At 44.7% G+C, this 19,475-nt stretch overlaps 1 protein-coding gene across 3 annotated transcripts in view; it reads left to right on the top strand.

Moving 5' to 3' along the window:
• The first annotated feature begins 1,927 nt into the window (after positions 1–1,927).
• LOC126529382 (uncharacterized) overlaps positions 1,928–19,475 on the top strand; it is a 58,624-nt gene continuing 41,076 nt past the window's right edge. For all 3 annotated transcript variants that reach the window (XM_055069809.1, XM_055069807.1, XM_055069806.1), the window contains exons 1-3: positions 1,928–2,090; positions 5,743–5,830; positions 15,209–15,388. In XM_055069809.1, the coding sequence (XP_054925784.1) occupies positions 15,359–15,388 (30 nt within the window). In that variant the 5' untranslated portion in view covers positions 1,928–2,090; positions 5,743–5,830; positions 15,209–15,358. The remainder of the gene's footprint in view (positions 2,091–5,742; positions 5,831–15,208; positions 15,389–19,475) is intronic.

The following is a 19,475-nucleotide window of genomic DNA, read 5'->3' as shown; positions in this document are numbered from 1 at the left end:
TGCCGGAGACGATGTGTTTATCTGCGTATAACAAAACTTTTTGCGTGGCCGTGTAACGTTTTCGAGCACTTTCGACAGGTTTAAGACCTCGTTCTGCCTATTCTTCTTTGCTAAGGATTCGTTTTAGCGTCATTATTCAGCGTCCGTTGCATGACGCAGCGTTTTTCGACCAGCCACAGCAAGCTAAAGAAGGGAAAGTGGGCCAATCGCAGACGCCGGCACCACCTTGTTCATCCGGTTATCGATTTTCAGACAATGGCTCGGCCCCATTGAATCCCTCTCCCCTTGGGCATGCTCCTCGCCTCTTGTGAGCCAATTAGATAAGACAAGCTGCTCAGTGCAGGCAATGTTATTAGTTTTTCAAGCAAACAAAAGTGACCTTAGATGAACGAGGAGAGCGTTTGATTGGTGAGTTCAGACAACCCTGCGGGTCACCGCCCAATGCATGCGTCGGCGGTTACGCAAATTCGACGTCGCCAGGTTGGAATAAAAACATATTGGTATAGTTTGACGTTATAGGGCCCTTGGAGCTCTTTAACGTGCACCTAAATCTAAGTACACGGGTGTTTTCGCGTTTCGACCCCATCGGAATGCGGCCGCCGTGGCCGGGATTTGATCCCTCGACCTCGTGCTCAGCAGCCCAACACCGTAGCTACTGAGCAACCACGGCGGGTGCGATAGGAATTATATAGACACTTCAGGCGTGTTTCCGCTATCATCGCGTCGCCTTGATGGTCTTTGTGAAGTTTAAGTGCCAGAAAATCGTAGAGGCGAGCCATGTGCTGTATGTGCGAATGAAAGCTTGCGAGGGTGAGCGGACGATGGCTGCTCAATCTCGCGCGCAAGTGAGGGAAGCGAGGAGGAAGTGCGCCGTCTCCTGTCATGTGTAAGGCACCGGGACGAGGGGAGAGGGCGTTCTACTCTGGCGGCTGCTGCGCATGAAGCAGCCACGTGGACCCCATCATGAAGACTCTGCTATAGAGACAGAGCGCACTGACTGCTGATAGCTTCGTGTGAGTTGTGTTTTCGTCGCTTGGTTGGGGTCGAACCGAGATGCAGCAGAAAGGTATATGGGCTCGCTGCTGCTGCTGCGCTTCCTGCCTCTAGCGTTTTGACAGCGAGAATGCGCGGTCATCGAGTGAGATGTGTTCATGTTTGCTTGAGCGCGTGACACCAAGCTTGTTAATTTAGTTCGTAAGCGAATGTTTACGACTTTATACATCTGATAAAACTACAATCGTTGCTTCGTATAGCTGTCTGCTAATTTGCTATTGCCATCGATGCTTCGCCTTTCGCACGAAAAGTCCACTGTCCAAGATGGCTCAAGGAACAAAGACAATCTGTTCTTAAAGTGAAGCTTTCTTTGCCTCTCCTTTCAGCTTTCCCAGTGCTGCTGCTGCTGCTGCGGCTGCTGCTGCTGTCCGGCACGCCGCTAATGACGGCCACGTCAGGACGTAGGTGAGACGCACACAACTAACGCCAGCCGTGTCAGGACGTGGTAGAGACGTGGTCATGTCGCAAAAACACAAAAGGCCTGCGCTATCGGTGTTTTCTTTCACGAGATTTGTTTATAACTTGTCATTATCAAAGTTCCAAGGAATAACTGTGTAAATAATGTAAGACAAGGTATGCGCCATGTGAAGAGCCTGCGCGGTTGTAGTTCAGAGCGATTATTCGCCTAATGTCGACACAGGATTTCCTGCGACACTGGGCCCTTAACGATATCGCGTAATTACATGACAGAAGTGTAGCACAATCGAAAGACGGCCCGAGAAGTTCGTGTCAAGATTTACGCCGCATCACATCTGCACAATGTCACCTTCACGCCTACTAGACGTGACGCCTCAGAAATGCTGCGCAGAAGATGCCGCACCTGTCTCTGTGTTTACTCGCAACAGCAACGACAGCAGAGGGAGGACGTGGGCGGAATGCTAGCTAGGGAATAGAAAGAGAGAGTGATAGAGAGAGAGGAGGCAGTCTTGTGAGCTACAAAGCTGCAACCCAGAATGGCGACTTAGTGCCGACTAGACGAATGTTCGCATAAAGCGTCGAGTGGAGCAAGAACAACAAACAGAAGCGGAGCAGGCAAGGTAACATTTCAGATCCCGTCACGACTGTCGTATGCCGTCACTATATCATGCCGATGTAAGCAGCGCAAGAGTGGACACTAGTAAGGCGACATGGACAAGCGCTGACTTCCAACTCCACTTGTCCTTGTCGTGTTACTAGTGTCCCGTGTCCACTTCTGTGCTAGTTACATCAGCTTGGAATATCAACTAGCCCGATCTTGTACCTGTCAATATATCACCGCCAAATTACAAATGACATCAATGAATGCAAACAGCCACACAAAGCTGCGCTTACATCGATTCCCACAGTGCGCAGGATCTTCATATCTTTATGTCATTTATTTTGTCCCATTGCTTGGCATTAAATAGGGAGTTTTTCTGCGTTCGCGCGCGTATGTGCGTCAGATTCTCTCAAAGTGCCAACGGCCGTGAGCGAAGGAGACCGTTACCTCGCGTATGCGGCCTTGAAGTCATTCAACTATAAAGTTCAAGTTAGAGACATAGTATTCCGTTTGCTTGTTACATTTGACATTAATGAATAAGCCCGTCAAAGATATAAGCAAGTCCGAAATGCCTATCCATTTGCCAGCAAGTGTGAAGGTTGCGTGCCGACTTGTGTTACTCGGTATTTACCACTGCTTATGTACCGCTCTTCTATTAACCTCTTTATCGTCGAGCTGGGCCTACGGGCACGTGCCTATGGGTATGCTCCACTGTTCACTGAACCTTTTTGACGCCGCATGGATCACAGGGTATGCGCCAATGGGCATGCAGCGACACTCAATTAGCCTTTTTCACATCAACTTGGGTCACGGGGTTTGTGCCCCTGGGTATGTGCTGCTCTAGGATGACGTCATTCACGGTGACGTGGTGGACTGTGCGCCACTTAGTATGTGTCATTCTTCAATGGCAAAATACATTTATGTTTGTCCGCTGCTTGGTCGGAATCAAATCGCGCAGGTAAAAAAATGAGGCGCTTGTATTCGGCAACAGAAGGGTTGAACATACGTGAAAAGCAAGCAGAAGAGCTCGAATTCCATACCATCCCAGCTACCGGAGAGGAAGAGCCACATAAGCAGTTAGATATGCTACGTCACACACCAGTTTCACTCACCTGAAAGGCGAAATCGACCTTTTTACTATTGGCGAGACGCATCAAGTTAGGCAAGCATGTGCGCCTGGTCACTGGGCTTGTCTCAAATAAAAGATGAAAACTAAAGCTGCAGAAATGCACGGATGATGGTACACAGAGCACCGATGTACGAGAGGTGATAGCTGACTGTACAATACTTGCCGTATAAATCGCGCGTTGTGCGCAGAAGCACATCGTGTCCTTCATAATGTCACGTAGTAGTGACGGTGAAGAAAGCCGCAAAACTGTGAATGAGGAAACTAGCGTTTAATTGGGCAAACTTGTACCTTCAAAAACAGGCTACGCTCAAAGAAGAATGATAAAGGCGAACACAGTCGGCCGTCGTCGAAAATGTGATCTGCCGTTCAAGCGCGTTGGCTGTTATGCACGAGTAACCGAAGGTGACGAAGCAGGCCCTAGTCTCGGTCGGGGAAGACCGACAAAGTACGCCACTGCGGCAGAAGCTGTAGCAGCTCGAAATGCCGCTCGTCGTAACCGCCGTCGGGAGGAAGCAGCTATAGATGAAGCTGCGGCAGTTGCCCTAATGCGACACAGGCGCTCTGAGAATGCATAATTGGTGGAAAGAGGGGCCGCTTCCGCACGTGCAAGACGAGCCGCCTTGAAAGGCGATGTCTATATAAAGTCTCACAGTAAGACCGGCCGACAGTTCTACAGCCGATCAACACGAATTTCCGCAGAACGTTCAGCAGCACATCATCAGAGCATCCGTAATAAAGTTCAGCAGCAGATCAGAAGAAAGTTCTACAGAAAGTTCAGCACCAGATCCGCAGAGCGTTCGTCCGAAAGTTCAACAGCACATCATCAGAGCGTTCATTAGAAAGTTCGATAGCCGATGAGCAAAACTTCCAACTAGGCTTTTGCCTTCACATTACTAGAATGTTCTAACCATTAAGCATCTTCCGTAACTTTTTACCTGCGTTTACAAGAAAAAACAATCACTGCATGTGCCAAATGCAAGTCTAAGCGCATTTACCTCGACAGAAGGCTGGAAGTAACGTCGTTTTTACTTGTGCTTAGGCAGCTAGCCTGAGAAATTATTCAAGCTATTAAGAAAGTAAGTTATAATTGTAAGTTAACTGATCTTCTCAACGTGTTTGTCACGTTAAGGCCAACTCAAATGAATTTGCCTGTTCACTGTACTTAGACTCTTATCAGCATGATGATGTAGGTTTAAATAAAACCAAATGTAAAAGTAACGCTTCTCCTTTAATTTCTTTTTTTTTTTTTCAGTGAACGTCATAGCAACCATGCATACCGTGGTGGGGCTCCCTAAAATTAGACCCTTGTCCTGAATCCCGCTTAGATTCTTTATTCAAGTCTTGTGGATTCTTACTGCGTCTCATAAGAAGTGCCCAGTGCCGGTGATAGCGGTGGTTAGAAGGCATCCGTGTTAGTAACTAAGACAAAAAAAAATCGGCAACATGTTACACTTCTGTAGCACGTGAAGCCGAAAGCCTGCTGCACGCTTAGTAATGCGCTGTTTCGCATCGTCACGTTGCTGCTTTCACAGTTCGGCTTCCTCGGCTGGTTTTCGACTCCTAGTTGCGGCTTAGCGCACTCGTATAGCGAGGTAAGACTCCCGCCAACGAGGTTTCTCGTCCGATTTATGCTGCATCCTTACAGCAGGGGATTAAAACGTACATAGTTCTGTGTGTTGTATGGGTGATTTCAATTAATGGTATGCACTGTTCGCTTCATTTTGCTGAGCGCTTACAGCATCAGCCTTACGGGGGTATGAACCATTCAGAAGATCACATGTTCCTTTTTTTTTACTATTCGAGTAGACGCCGCGTTTCTTTACGGTTGTATGCTTGATTCTAATGAATGGTTGCCCTAGTACGCTTAACTTTGATCGGTGTTTGCAGCCTTTGCATTACGAGACGGGTAAGCCATATCATTTTTTGCTTGCTTAGAGGGGTTGGCGCCGTTGTTCATGATGTTATTTTTTGTAGCATTGGACTGGACTACGCACTTGTTTCACGGCCATCGGGAGTATGACCACTTAAGGCTATGGCTTTAAAAACAAATTTTGTTACAAGATCTGCCCCGTTCATACTTTCTTATCTCGCGCCCTTTCTTGCGATGTAGTTTTTATGTTCCGTTTTAACCATTATATTCTAGCGCATTCATAAGTTCTGAAGCCCTGGATTGTTCATGGCAATTTATTCTGACGCAAAAGAATGTGCCATACTTTGGGATCGTTTGTCGTCAAATGATAGGGAGTTACTGCAAGAACTATGGCAATACATGTACATATTTCGGTAGTAGTAGTGGTTTTTAAATGCGGAAGAAATATCAAGAAATAACACGCTTTGCGAATACTCTGTAGCAAATATTATTTTAATTTTATGGTAAATAGCTTTTATACTTCGTGTGTAAGAGAATGCCTGCTAAGGCCGGAAAAGGTGTTTGTTTATATATGCTTACTATGAACATTCTGTGAAATTATGATAGTTGGGGTTATCTCCTTTTTTATTCCGGATCGAGGATTGCAAACGTAATCCATTTTTTCTTCGCCAGTCATCACAGGAACAAGGCAACGCAATGACATGGAAGTTTGTCTACGTCACTCTCGTACTCAACTGGAGGCTGTTAAGCATCGTGAAATGTGAGTGGCCTCGCTTTTTTCAGCTCCGGAATCAATTTTTTTTTTAAATAAGTTTGATACGCAAGCACACGCACTGAGTCCTGTCGTCAGCATTGCCTTGGCTTTTGATCGATATGAAGCTAGCATGGAAAACACTATTTCGAAATTTTATTGAAGATACCCAATAGGCAAACTATGAAAGTGTCCCTAAGGTAGCTTTGATGGCCTGTGGGGGAAAAATGCTTCCGAAATTAATATTTTTCAGAAGTAAAGTTTTTATGTTAATACCGTTCACTCGCTAGCGCATTCATTTTCTATAGCACCACAAAAGTTCCATTGATGGGATGAGACCATTGGAGCTCACAGTTTCACAAATAACAATAGTACAGACTACTCTTCCGCGGCGATAGTGTAGCTTTCATAGGAATTATGGTTAGTAAATAAGCTTGTACTACCTTCGAGTTGGCAGGCAGCTATGCTAACCACTGTGACTTCACGACAGTCTTCTGCATTTATTAAGTTAGTTTCATGTGCCTTAAGTGTCCTAAACTTTAGAGTAATCGACTTTTTCTAAACAAAACAGGCAAGAGGATTCCGTGCACGTGCATATTCGTTGCGATTTTTCGCATGCATTGCGCAATATTTTCCGAAGAATCCCCCAGTATTGGGCGTATTTAAAAACATATTACTAACTGAAGATCCAGCAATATATATCGTCTGATGAAATATACACCAGTGAACTTTCTAAAAAAGATCGCCGTAATTGAGCTATGGCTACTCAATATAAAAAGTTCGTAATTGTGATGATCATGTTGCGAAGCGTTCATGGAGATGTTCTCTTGTTCTTTAAATGTGGCTGCTCCTAGCCTATAGTCAGGACGTATGGTTCACTCACCAATATAAAAATACTGCTACACGCGTGTGTTATTTGATTGTTTGAACGAGGCGCTAGGGCGCCATCACTCGAGAAAAGAGGAGGAAGAACGAACTGGGCTCGCGCTGTGAATCCAGCTGGTCAGCGCTGCAACCGCTGTTGTAAACATAACCTGTAAAAATTGCTCGACTTACTGGCTCGTCCTTTGCGTAGTGTAGTGACTCCTCGTAGATAAAGGTGTGGAAAAAGTCAAGTGGTTACCTAGAGAGGAGAGACGAAGAGAATTCATTAACGTGTAAAGGAATTTGAGGCATTCAGGTTTGCGACTCTCTGCAAAAGGAGTGAGACCAAGTAAGAGAAGACAGTTAGACGGCGAAAAGTCCTTGTCATGACTCCTACAAACAAAACGCACTGCCTTTTTTGCACTGATGCTATTTTTTTGACGTCACAATGTCTGCATAGAATCCATGTAACGCAGTCATATTCCAGGATGGGGCGAATTATTGTTCTATATGTAAGAAGTTTAGTTTTTTGAGGCGCAAGACACAGCGTATGGTGTAAGTAACCTAAGCTTTTAAGGCCCTTGTTACAGGTGAAATAAATGTGTTGCGACCACGACAAATTGTGTGTTAGCAGGATACCTAAATATTTTAATAAAACAAAATTGATATTATAAAGGCCTAGGCAAAGAAGGAAGGATATCAGCGTCGTGTAAAGGACATGGAGACAGTTTTGGAAAAGCTGATATTGATTTGCCATGCTTTGGACCAGTTACAGAAATAAGCGAAAGAATGGTTAGGGGCAACATGATCAGTTGGATATTTAATTGTATGATATAAGACGCAATATTCGGCGAAAAGGCGCATTTTAACAGAGGTGGATAGGAGGAGACCATTACTATAAAGCGGGAATAAAAGGTGACCCCGTACAGAGCCTGGGGGAACCCCTGATGAAACAGGCAACAAGAGTGAGTAAGTTGAAACATAAATAATATGAGCGCTGGGAAAGAAATTCCGATATCCAACCAACCAAGGATGCATTTTTTAGTATAGCGACAAGTTGTTCCATAAGTTTAGGGTGTGAGACATTGTCGTAGGCCATTGCAAAGTCTATAAAAATAGCATAAATCTGGTTACCTATGTGTAAAGAGCTGCCGATGTCATGAGCGAATTCTGTCAGTTGTGTTATAGTGCGGAGAACACGTCTAAACCCATCTAGAAAAGTGCATAAAATTTTGTTAGTTGCAAGAAATTCAATTATTTGTTTAAAGTTAATGAGTTCGAGTAATTCACATGAATGTGCTCTTAAGGAGATGGGCCTATAGTTAGATAACAATTAAACGTTACCTGACTTAAATAACGGGAGAATTGAAGCAAGTTTCTGCGACGAAGGAAGGGTTGAGAAGGGTTTTCAAAAGATGATTGTTAGATTTATGCTGACAGTTAGGACCACACGACATCTTGGTGTCTAAGTTTAGGATTCAGTTAAGTACACTCTCAGGAGACAGTGACACATTGTCGATTGGAGGGTATGGTTCGTGATCAAAAACAAGGATTACCGAGTTATCAGTCGTAAAGACAGAGTGGAAGTAGGTACTAAAAGAAGAAGCTATTGACGGCATATCAGAAACTACAACATTGTTAATTACCAACGTGTCCGAGGATAACCCAGGTGGTAGCATAGCTTTCCAACATTTACGGCGATTAGCCTTATTTAATATCGGCAAGGTTACCTTGTAATATCATTTTTTTGAAGCACCCATTTTACAGCAAGGTTTTTAGCGCTAAGGAACTGCATGAGTTTTGTTGAGTCACCCGAGCGTTTTGATCGACGTAATGTGGCCACATGACGTGATAAATGAAAAAGGTCTCTAGTCACCTAATAAATTTCAGTGCTTGTTTTCTTTGTTTTTAAAGGAATGAAAAGATTGAACCGCTTACTGGCAAGATTTCTGAAGAATCTTCTCTAGGTATTAGTGTCACGAGTGGTACTTATTAGCTCAAACTAATCAAAAGAATATCATAGGGGGTCTCTTATTGCCAAATCATCAACGCGGTTTAAGTCAGGAAAGGTGCCGTAGATATAGCGGGATTTAGGGACGATGCCTGGAACTGAAATTAGCGCACCATTGTACTCAGATATGCCATCAATAACATCGCATTTGTAAGCGACATCTAAAAGAAATGTAGTAAGGAAAACAAGATCAAGGACTGATGTTTGCCGAGTGATATCCTTATTGATCTGGTGGAAGCCCCAGGACAATAAAATCGATAGCTACTTCATGTCCGCTTGCTTTGATAGAAGACCAATCTACACCAGGAGCATAAAAATCGCCCATGCAGATAACGCTGGTTGAAGAAGTATTACAACTGTGCGAAAATTCACTCAGATTGTGTAAATACTCGTTATCAAAACCAGGCGGATGGTAAACGACCCCTGTAATCAAATACACATTTTCAAGTTCGTCTTTACACCACAAAGACTCAGTATCAGGCGGGGCAGGGAGTACAGAAAAGTGGAGGTGAGATTCAAGAAATATAGCAACACCGCCTCCACTCCCGAATTTTCTGTCTCCCCGAACCAAATTGAAGCCAGGGAGGGTTACTTCAGAATCATGCACACCATCATGTAACCAGGTCTCAGTAACACCGACAATATGTGGCGAGTAATACGAGACCAAGGAAAGAAATTTAGAGAAATTCCTTACAAGTCGTCTTACAGTAAAGTTTAAAATGAAAATTTTATGGCCAGTACCGTGAACTCAAGAAGCTTTGGCCTTAGAAAGTGTTTCGACGGGTTTAGTTGAGCCAGCTGGTGATCTAACGAATGCAGTGGACGTGCTGTCCCAATCGTGTTTTATCCTATCTATAAATACATGATCAAATTGACCTTGGACAGATGAGCCACTATCTCTATGAGAGAAGGACGCCTCCCAGAGCTTCTTCTGACACTTGCGGAACTGAGGCGAGAAGTCTTCCGAAACATGAAAGCTAGTGTTTTTAAGTTTATAGCCATTCTTCAGCACCAGCACCTTATCGTGAAAATCAAGGAGCTTCATAACAACGAGATATAGCCGGTCTCTAAAATTATTGCCGAGTCTATGACACCTTTGTATGGGGGCATGTAATCTTAAGAGTGTCCTGGAACCACTTAACAATGTGGGAAGAAAATTCTTCATAATTGTCGTTAGGGCCCTCGCTGAGACCATGTATAATAATGTTCCTACACGACCTGTTTTCTAAATTGTCAGTTCTACAAGAGAGAGTTGAGACAGCGTTTTTAATTGCTGGATGTGAGTGTGCAGGTTTCCATTAGAAGCCTGCACTCCACTAAATGTGGAGAGTCAGCCCACAGAAGATACACAAGCTTCCACAGCCTCAAACCTTTTGTTGCCAGTTGATTGAAACACTTTTATTTAAGCAATGTCCAGAGCCAGTTTCTTTTGGCTGCTCAGGAGTTCATACAGCATTTCCGCAACCACGGGTTGTTTATCGACATATGTCAACTGGGTTTGAAAGGAAAGACCACGCTGACAACGAGTGTTGGGACCAGAGTTAGCTTCCACATCACCGCTCAGTAAAAGACTGAGGGCAGCATTTATCAGAGCAGAATACAAAGAAATATAAGCAAAAGAATGGTAGCAGTCAGGAGGGCGAGGGAACAGCAACATACATGGGTCATCAGAACGGATGCACCGAGAATTGGCAAGGTAACATACCTGCGTAATGAACAGATAACGGATAAACATGATGCCTACACCGCTGTTGCCTCACGTACCGAAGAAGGGAACTTCCGGAGACGCTTTTATAGCCGCAAACCATGTCGCCGTGGAAGTTCATATGCCGGTGATTAAGCGGTGGAATGTGACGGGCCGATGAAGGGAGGAGCAGGCTGTTGCTGTTATCCGCAAGGCATACAGCGTCGACCACGCGTTGACCGACCGGCACATCCACCAGCTCATCAGCTTGTACAGGCTTTCTTCAGATGGGGCGTTTGAGATCGGCTGGCGTAACTTCCCCATTTTGTCATTGTATAGAAGGTAGTCTGGTGGCTTGCAGTATTCGGTGGCGTTAACGAAATGGGCAGGTGATCTGAGCCACGCGGGCAGCTTCGCATGACCACGGCAACACAGATCTGTCTTTGATTTTGCGAGGTGTACAGTGGAATTCTCCTTTCCTCTGCCTACAAATGTGTGTGGAAAGTCGCTGCGTGTTTGGCGTTCATTCATCATCATAAGCTCGTTAATCTCTGCGTCATGAATACTTTGGTGACGGCAGCACCACCGCGAATGACAGGCAATGAAGTATCAGTATAAGACAAACGATGCACCACAGTGAGAGACTAAGCACTTCATTCGAGAGGTGTCTGAAGAAAGGGTGCGCTGATTGCACATGCCTGCCGAAATCGTAGTCACACACTTGACGCTCACACTAACGTCTCTACAATCAAACTCATCATCACAGATGTCGGCTGTGTCGAGAACCGTGAAATATGAGCCAGCGTCTGCATATACGGATGCTTAAGCATTTGTGTATACGCGGCGGTTCTCCTCAAGCTGGTTCCCCGCATTGAGTGTTACTGTGGGAATCCAGAAAGCCTGGCTGTCGATATACGTCTTCCTTGGCATTGGCTTCCTGAAGCGCTATAACATTTGGTAGATCATCCATAGCGATGAATCGAAGAACTATACAAGCAAGCCGCGGGCACGGCATTGGGACATTCCATACCAGCATAAAAAAGCAAGGCTTTTTTAGCAAGCAATTTCCTGCAAAAAGTCTTGTTAAGGCCGTCGAGGACTGAGAAGAACGACTCCAAAAGCTCCTGTGCTGCTCACACTGCTGGTGTCTGACAACTTGCGGTTAGAGATTTGATTATGTGGACAAGCATCTTAAAAATACGGTCCAAGAACGCATCAGCGTTGTCTGAGCCCGTTCTAGGTTCTCTTTCCAATGTACACCACAGAAATCCCAGTCTTCGTGCAAACTTCTTGCGAGGATTTCGATGGCAGCGCTGGCCACAATGAATCTTATAGGCCGAAAGCCCGCCCCTTCCTTTTGGATACGGGGTATCTGTAATTCCTTGAACGCGCTGTTTTTGCTTGCTTGCGGCATTTCCAGTAGCTGGACCTGCAATACAGCGACGCAAGCTTTCGCCTACTGCTACCGTTACTTTGGCTTTCTTATTTAAAACCCTAACTTCACCCTTGGATAGGGGACATCCTTTATCAGTTGCCAAACGTGCTTTATTACAGTCAGGGCAACGATGTGTCTACTACATCTTTTGTGCAAACGTCTTGTACACAATAACACTTTAACAGGTGTCACTGCACTCCCATATTTGAAAAAACAAAATTCATAGGAAAAGAAAAAGGTACAAGGGAAAGGTAAATAATAGAGGCTTACTACATTAGAAAGGAAAAAGATAAATGTGCAAATGCACCCTCTCTTGCCTTGTCGGGAACAGAAATAGCTTTCTTTAGATAAAACATTATGATGCTGCTCATTTGCAGATGTTCTTGCGACTGGTGTACGCATGCCTATGCTAAAATGGTATAAAATGGCTGGAGAATTTCAAATAAACTTCCAGTTGGCAGTTAGTGCTTGTCTGTGGTATTTGTTTACTCGTGTCCTAGTTTTATTCGCGCTGTTTAACCTCAGTTCTAAATATGAACCAACTAGACCTCATCAAGATCCTACTAAAGAGGGTGGCACCATCGGAATCCATCTTTGGTGGCCGATTGGCAATTCTGCGACTTCAGCGAAGCTCCACGGATTTGCGCCTCTTCATTCGGTTCTTTGTCGTTCTCAGGGGCGCCGTTGTTTTATGCAGAACCTCCACAAAATCTTTTCCTGTGGGGTCCGTTTACTTAAATTTGAATTGGTTAAAAGGGCAGAAACGGTTGCCGCGGTAACACAGAGCCGCTCCAAAGACAAGCGCACTTCGTCCTGCTCTTTTCCCGTCCTTGGTCTCTTTTTGTCACGATATATATATATATATATATATATCATAGTATTACGCTGCGTAGAAGCAGAAATCGGCTGATCGACACGTCGCGCAAGCACTGGCTTTCGTGATCTCCTGATTAGCGAGGCGGTCGCACCAACTTCGCTCCACTTGCAGCGTACCGCATGAAACTAATTGTCCGCGCCAGCCAATATAACGCAAAATGAAACCGCATATGCATTACGAAGAATCGTAATCGTCGGTGAAATTTTTGATCAAGCTATTGTTCAATTCGTTCTTTTTCCTCCTGTGTTCTGCTTTACATTTTCGCTACAACAGAAGTTACAAGCTAAAAGCTCAGCTCACACGATCCATCCGCCTGTCTGTTCGTCCTTTTTCCTGAGAACTTTGGCCGTCTTCTTCATCCACAATTTATGGTTATGTTCAGATTGTCGTATGACCACTTCCAGTTAATAAACTTCATAATGATCGTAAGGCAAAATAAAATAAATCTGCGGACCAGTGCCACTGAGTAACCGCCCGAAATTACCCAGTGTCCTCGTTCAGTAAAACTAGGTTCACGGCTGCTGCAACCACATTTCTGCAGAAATGGGTTGCACAAAACCGACAGCACCGAAAGTATGGACCACCGCGAAAGAAGCCTGGCTTAAGAACTTGTTGATAGAGCAAGTTCCTTGTAAAATTCCAAGTCTGAAATACCAGTACCCTTGTGTCATGAACTTGCAATAATTGGTTTTAATACCAATACTGGAAAAAAACACACACACGGATGCCCTGCGCCTCGGCTTGGCTTCTTAGATTAGGCTACGCTCGCGGCTACCCGTGTCACGCTGAAAAATCTCGGAGGCACTATGGTACGACTTATATCCGAAAGCCACCAGTTACACATGTAGTCTGCTTAGGTGCTACTTATAAACTGTCGATAAAAACGAAAAACTACGATACTTGCACCTTGCCGCAATCTTTTTGCTTAGATTTTTTTTTTTTTTGAGCCTTGACAGAAACCGAGTCAAATTGCAGTCCTCCACTACAGGCGGCTTCCTTAAAGCGCTGTGCCGTATTTAGGAGCTAAACCTTAATATTTTCACGCAGTAGGGACGGTGAAGAAGGCAGCAAAACTCTCATTGACGAAACTAGCATTTTATTGGCGAACTTATGCACTCAAAAGCAGGCTACAGTGAAAGAACAACGATAGGGGCGAACACAGTCGGCGATCGTCGAAAAGCTGATCTGCCGGTCCAGCGCGTCGGCTATTATACACGAGCCATTGAACGTTCCAGAGAAATCGCTGGTGTCCCCGCGTCCTCCAGAAAGATCTACACCATTCGCGCTGCGCATACATGCCATCAGATTACACAAGGTTCGGTGACAACAGACAGCGGACAGAACCATCGATAACATTCCAGAAGCTTCCGTTACATGCAGCTTTTCCCGAGCGGAACGATAACATTTCTTAGACGGTGAAAAGCGCTCCCCCGAAAAAGATAAACAAGTCCACGCGTCAATATTGTTACGGAAGGATAAAAGAAAAGAAAGTCCCAACATCCCCGTAACAATATTTTATTTCATTTATCCGCCACAGAGACTACCGATCCTACCTCTATCCTACCTAATTTTTCATTGATGTCATCATTAACTATCGTATGAACGTACACAAAGAAATCAGTGTCGAAGTTTTTATGGCTGTCGCAAGAGAACCATGTTGTATATTTCCATAGTGTACGTCAGTTCAAAACCAGGTTGAAGGCAAGCGCACTTTTTTTGCAGCATTTACATTTGTGGTTGCGAAGCAGTGTTTCAGAAAGTAATGAAAAGGAGGTCGTATATACCTATTCAATCGCCCGAATTTCGCCATCCTAGGTGTCCTGCTTGCTTTTCAGTGGCAGAAAATAAAAGCACAAATGCAACAAATGGGAGCATTATGCAAGAGTAATGCAATGCTCACAAAACGGAATCGTTTGCCGTTAGAACAATTGCCACTCTGAATATTTTAGAGTGCCTGTTGAATAAATAATATTTATTATTACTGATTCTTATTTAAAAACGCTGGGCTGCAACGTAGTTTTGAACCAGAAGAACCGAGGTTAGAAATATACAAGCTTCTGTTTACATTGAAGTAGCTTCAGAAGGCATATTAGTTGGTGCAACGTTACATTAGCACCCACCACTGTTTTTTTTTCTTTCTTACTGTTCAACCTCCTAATGTATTACCAGTTGTATACACGTTTTCGTGAGAAAATATTGAAGATATACAATGGGGCATGTAAACGGGGCGCTCACCGAAGAGGGGAACAATGACGGATGGCAGAAACAAAGCTGCAAGGAATGTGGATAAAACTGGTCATTCCCCTACTTTAAGCGGTTCAGGTAGGGTTTGTAGGCAATCTTTGACAACGCCGCTCGCACTTTCTGAAGTGAGGAGTCTTAGATGTTAAGCTGTCGTGGATGAAAATGTATGATTAAAGAAAAAGGCTTCATCTCTTGCATTTGCTTCAGTTATTCAGTCATATTATCTCTGTTTGTTTGCCTTTGATATTGAAAAATTTTCTTCCTTTGTTCAGGTTCGAGTTGTGAAGACGCCAACCAGAAACGTGTTTACTGCACTAAAAGCGGGGCCGTGCGTCAAAACATGTGCCCCCGTGTCGCACGTGTCCCATGCAGTACCGGGACGTGGCCGTGCGCGTGCGTCGAACCACTTCTTAGGAGTGCCGATGGAGCTTGTGTCCAAAAACATAAGTGTGGTAAGAACTGCGCACACGCATATATCACATTGTATCCTCCAATAGCGAAACGCCGCTGCGGAATAGAATATTAAAAATCATGCATATCACACGCACTATGCAAACCGATATAAGCCAAGCTTTCTGTGCAGCTTACTTTGATTGACTATAACTATCGGTGATGTTGAAGGCAAATTTTTCCTTAATTTCTTCTGTGTTTGGAGCAATACGAGAACGCGGAGTTGATGGCAAATGTTACCTTGCGTGCACTACTGCTGTTTGTCTGCGTAATACACATAACACACAGCGAGACGTGTTGCTTGAGCCGTTGTTGTGAGCCATTGTTCCTAACCTGCGAGAGGGTTAGCATTGTCATTGCCTCACATGGCACATCGTATCGTCGCAGAAGTGGTAAACATTGTTCGAAATATTAGTGATATGTGGTCAAAACCACGATTCGATTAAGAGGCACGCCGCAGTCTTGAACTTCAGAATAATTTTGACCCCTAGTGGTCTTTACCATGCACTAAATCTAAGTACACGAGTATTTTTGCGTTTCCGCTGCGTGTAAGTCCGACTGCCGTGGTTGAGATCAAACCCGTGATCTCGAGAGAAGCAATAGCCGCAAAGCTACCACAGCGGCCACACAAATGTGGATTTGACGTGCGGCCGCTTCCGTAGCGTCTCCTAGACGCTACGGTTACACTGCGTCTGCATGCCCTGCTTCCCTTTTGCGCTTGACAAACTTGCACGGTGTTTATTTTGCAGAAATATCAGAAACGTACCGTATCGCACCTAGAAACTTTATTTGTCCAGTTTGTCCACAACCGCTGTCGTGTGTGGTATTTCCTTGCCCTCTTACGTGAGCTTTTGCTTCTCCCGCTCTTCCACTATGTATACGAGCTGCGAATGAAGAGTTCAAGGCTGGTGTTCACTCGTTTCGTGGCTGCGTTGGTTTTACACATATTGTGCATCCTTTCCCTACTTACTCTCTATTATTTTGATTTGATTTATTGATTTCCATTTACACACACACATGTACACAGGAGTGGTAAATGGAGGTGGATGACGGAAAAAAGCCGCACAGACGCGGCTTGAGGAAACCTCAACCCCTTAGGTACAATATGGCTGCATGGGGTAACACATCAAGCGCCATATAAATTACATTTATATAGTGGCCATAAAACATTGCAGTTATACAATATATAAAAAGAACAGTTAAATATTTCCACAATAACAATGCAAAACACACTGCGGCATTAAAATAAGTAAATTATATACACTTGGTAACAGACAAAGAAGAGGAACATAACATACATTATTAATCATTAACAAACACGCTCTAAAGAGGTGAAAGCAATAGAGTTTTAAATTCTGACAGTGATAAATCCTGTAAATTTAAGCCTGCTCTGTCAAATAAATTCAGTAACCTTGGAAGGTTATTACACAACATTTGACAACCGTAGTTAGTTCTAGAGCGCGGAACATTCCAGACTTCAGGTGTACGAGTTGAATAATGGTATGAATTTACGGATAGATTTGCAAGTTCTGCAAGTAAAGTATTGTTACGTTTGGTATTAAAGTAATACTCGCGTAATAATCTGTAGTTATAGATGTTATGGGCTGTCGCAATGTTGTATTTCTTCAACAGGTTTTCAGTATGGGCGGCAAATGGTACATTAGCGATGACACGTATTATTTTCTTCTGCATACGAAATAATTTGCTCAAGTTACATTCAGTTGTGGTGCCCAATACAAGATGCCCATAATGTATGTGAGACACGAATAATGCATTATAAATTGTGCAAATAATGTGCAACGTCTCCTCAGGACTGTTGCACATTAGTACAAAAGTAGCGCTGCAAAGTCGGCAATGCTTTTGCCGAGGATCACGCATAATTACAGCCGTCGGGTGGCTATTCTGGCGACGTTCAAGGAAGTCCAGAGTGCATTGTGACGACTGTCGATGAAAGGGCCGAAACGAGTTTCTTGCGTCGCCACTCGTCTCGAACATCATGTATACACGCACTGTGCATATATACACGCACTGAACCACCCCTCGACGGGGCGTGCAAGACAGGTACCGCAACAAAAGCTGCAGCAGCAGTGGAAAAGTAGACGGAAGAGGAAAAGAAAACTGTGGTTTAAAACTAGAAGTAGTGACGCTAAACCGAGCACAATTGCGCACAATGCATAGTAAATTTTGCAAAGATTTGCATGCTTTCCATTCGGCTAAAAATTCGCTGATGTGTGCAAGGATAGCTCGACGCAGCGGCAGACGTGGACAGCAGGCCAGCTGAGCATCTGGCCACAACTGTCAATTAGCAAGGGTCTAGCAAGCCAAGTGTCTAAAGCTGCAGGCCGGTAGGATACCGGACCACCAGCTTTACAAAGTGGGCACCAGGACACAAGATCGCTTGGGGGGCTGGTCACCCGGTCCGCCGGGCGAGGAGCTGTACCAGGCCGCTATGAAAACTGTTCACTGATACGCAGGCCGGAAGCAGGCAAGCAAGTGTACCCCGCAACAGGGCGCTGGTACACGCGGCATAAGGTCCGCGTGTACCAGCGGACCTTATGCGTACCAGCGGACCTTCCACTCAGAGTTCCTCGACGTGAAGCTATGCTCTTGTGTCACCTTTGGTTAAGAGTTGGCTTCACAGAGGCATACTCTACATTAATTGGCGTGACCGCAGTGCAGCATGCGAAGTCTGCGCACCGAAGAAAATATCGACCACCTGCTGTGCCACGGTCCACGATATGCCCCAGAAAGAGAAGAACTTGCTAACGCTCTTCAAAAACTGGACAATTGGCCGCTTTCCGCGCATGTGCTGCTGGAACACCGCCCTCATCGCTCGTTGGCCCATAGACCTCAAACTCTGCCCAGGCGGCGCTGCGGAAGAACCCGTCACCAGCGCCCCCATCGCAGACTTGGCGCGAACTGAGTAGTCCAAAAAGAGCTGTCCACAAGCGAAGGTGCATAGGCCACAATGAACCCTCCACTTTTAGTTGTGTTGAGGCATGGTTTCCTCAAGGACCTGCAAAGCTTCTTCCGCCCATCCACGTTTCGGAAAGGGAGGAAGCTCACCAGAGCGAAGTACGTGTACAATATAAAAGAAGTCTCAGCTAGGTGTTATTTCGACGTGCTGCAGGTCGCAAGTACAGAGAGCATCAGGTTTGTTTATAGGCATATCAGCATGAAACTCTAAGCATTTCAAATTGGTTCATATTGAAAATGTCCTGGACACAAGACTTAGGTATCTCCTATATTTTTATGCATTTTATTATCGTAATTTTTTTTCTCACAATTATTTACAGAGAGTAAATCCTTCCGTAGCCGTTTTCAGAGCAGCAAACAGAAAACGTTTTCCAAGGCAGCAAACAGCGTGCGATCATAACAAAAGTAAGCTTCCTACAGTGCCTACGCGCCGCATTTTTCTTTCTCGTAGGAGCCACAGCATCGCTCAGTACCTTTGCACTTTTCGCAAACACTTCGAGCAACAAGCGCGCACAAATAAATGTAAATAAACGCGACATTTTTTTCTTTACATACATGCGTCACTTCGCAATTACTCATCCAGTACTCGTACAGCAACTTTATTGCTCACATTTGAAAAACACAGTCGAGCAGGCTCAGCACATTGACAAACGTGCTTATTCTATCTGCGCAGACATACAAAATACCGAAAGTAGAAATGAGCTCACGATACAACGATGCTCTATAACAGGATTGTGAATTCATAAACGAACCAAAATGTTTCGTTAAACTGACCTGCCAAATCTCTCCGTTCCACTTATTGAGTCAAGCGGAGGCGGACGTCTGTTAGCAGGTGGAAATATCAATCGCACATACGCAGGATGATTCGCAACGTTGTTTTTTCTGTTGCCAACAAAGTGGTGGCTGCAGATTCTTGAGTTTTCGCTTGGTTACCACGGTCCTCCGTCAAGGCTACGCAACACAATTACAGCAGAACAAAATTGTCGCACTTTCTCATGCGAGCCGCGGTGTTGTGGGAATGCAAGTAATTCGATTACCCAACAGGTTGAACGGCCCGTATCCAGCGCTCTCGCCTTTCCCCTTCATACGATCGCGACAGGAATCGGTAAAACT

This window comes from Dermacentor andersoni, chromosome 8 (genome assembly GCF_023375885.2).
Source record: "Dermacentor andersoni chromosome 8, qqDerAnde1_hic_scaffold, whole genome shotgun sequence".
NCBI classification, from domain to species: domain Eukaryota; kingdom Metazoa; phylum Arthropoda; class Arachnida; order Ixodida; family Ixodidae; genus Dermacentor; species Dermacentor andersoni.
The sequence above is the reverse complement of the archived record's forward strand: the minus strand, read 5'-3'. Positions and strand labels throughout refer to the sequence as shown.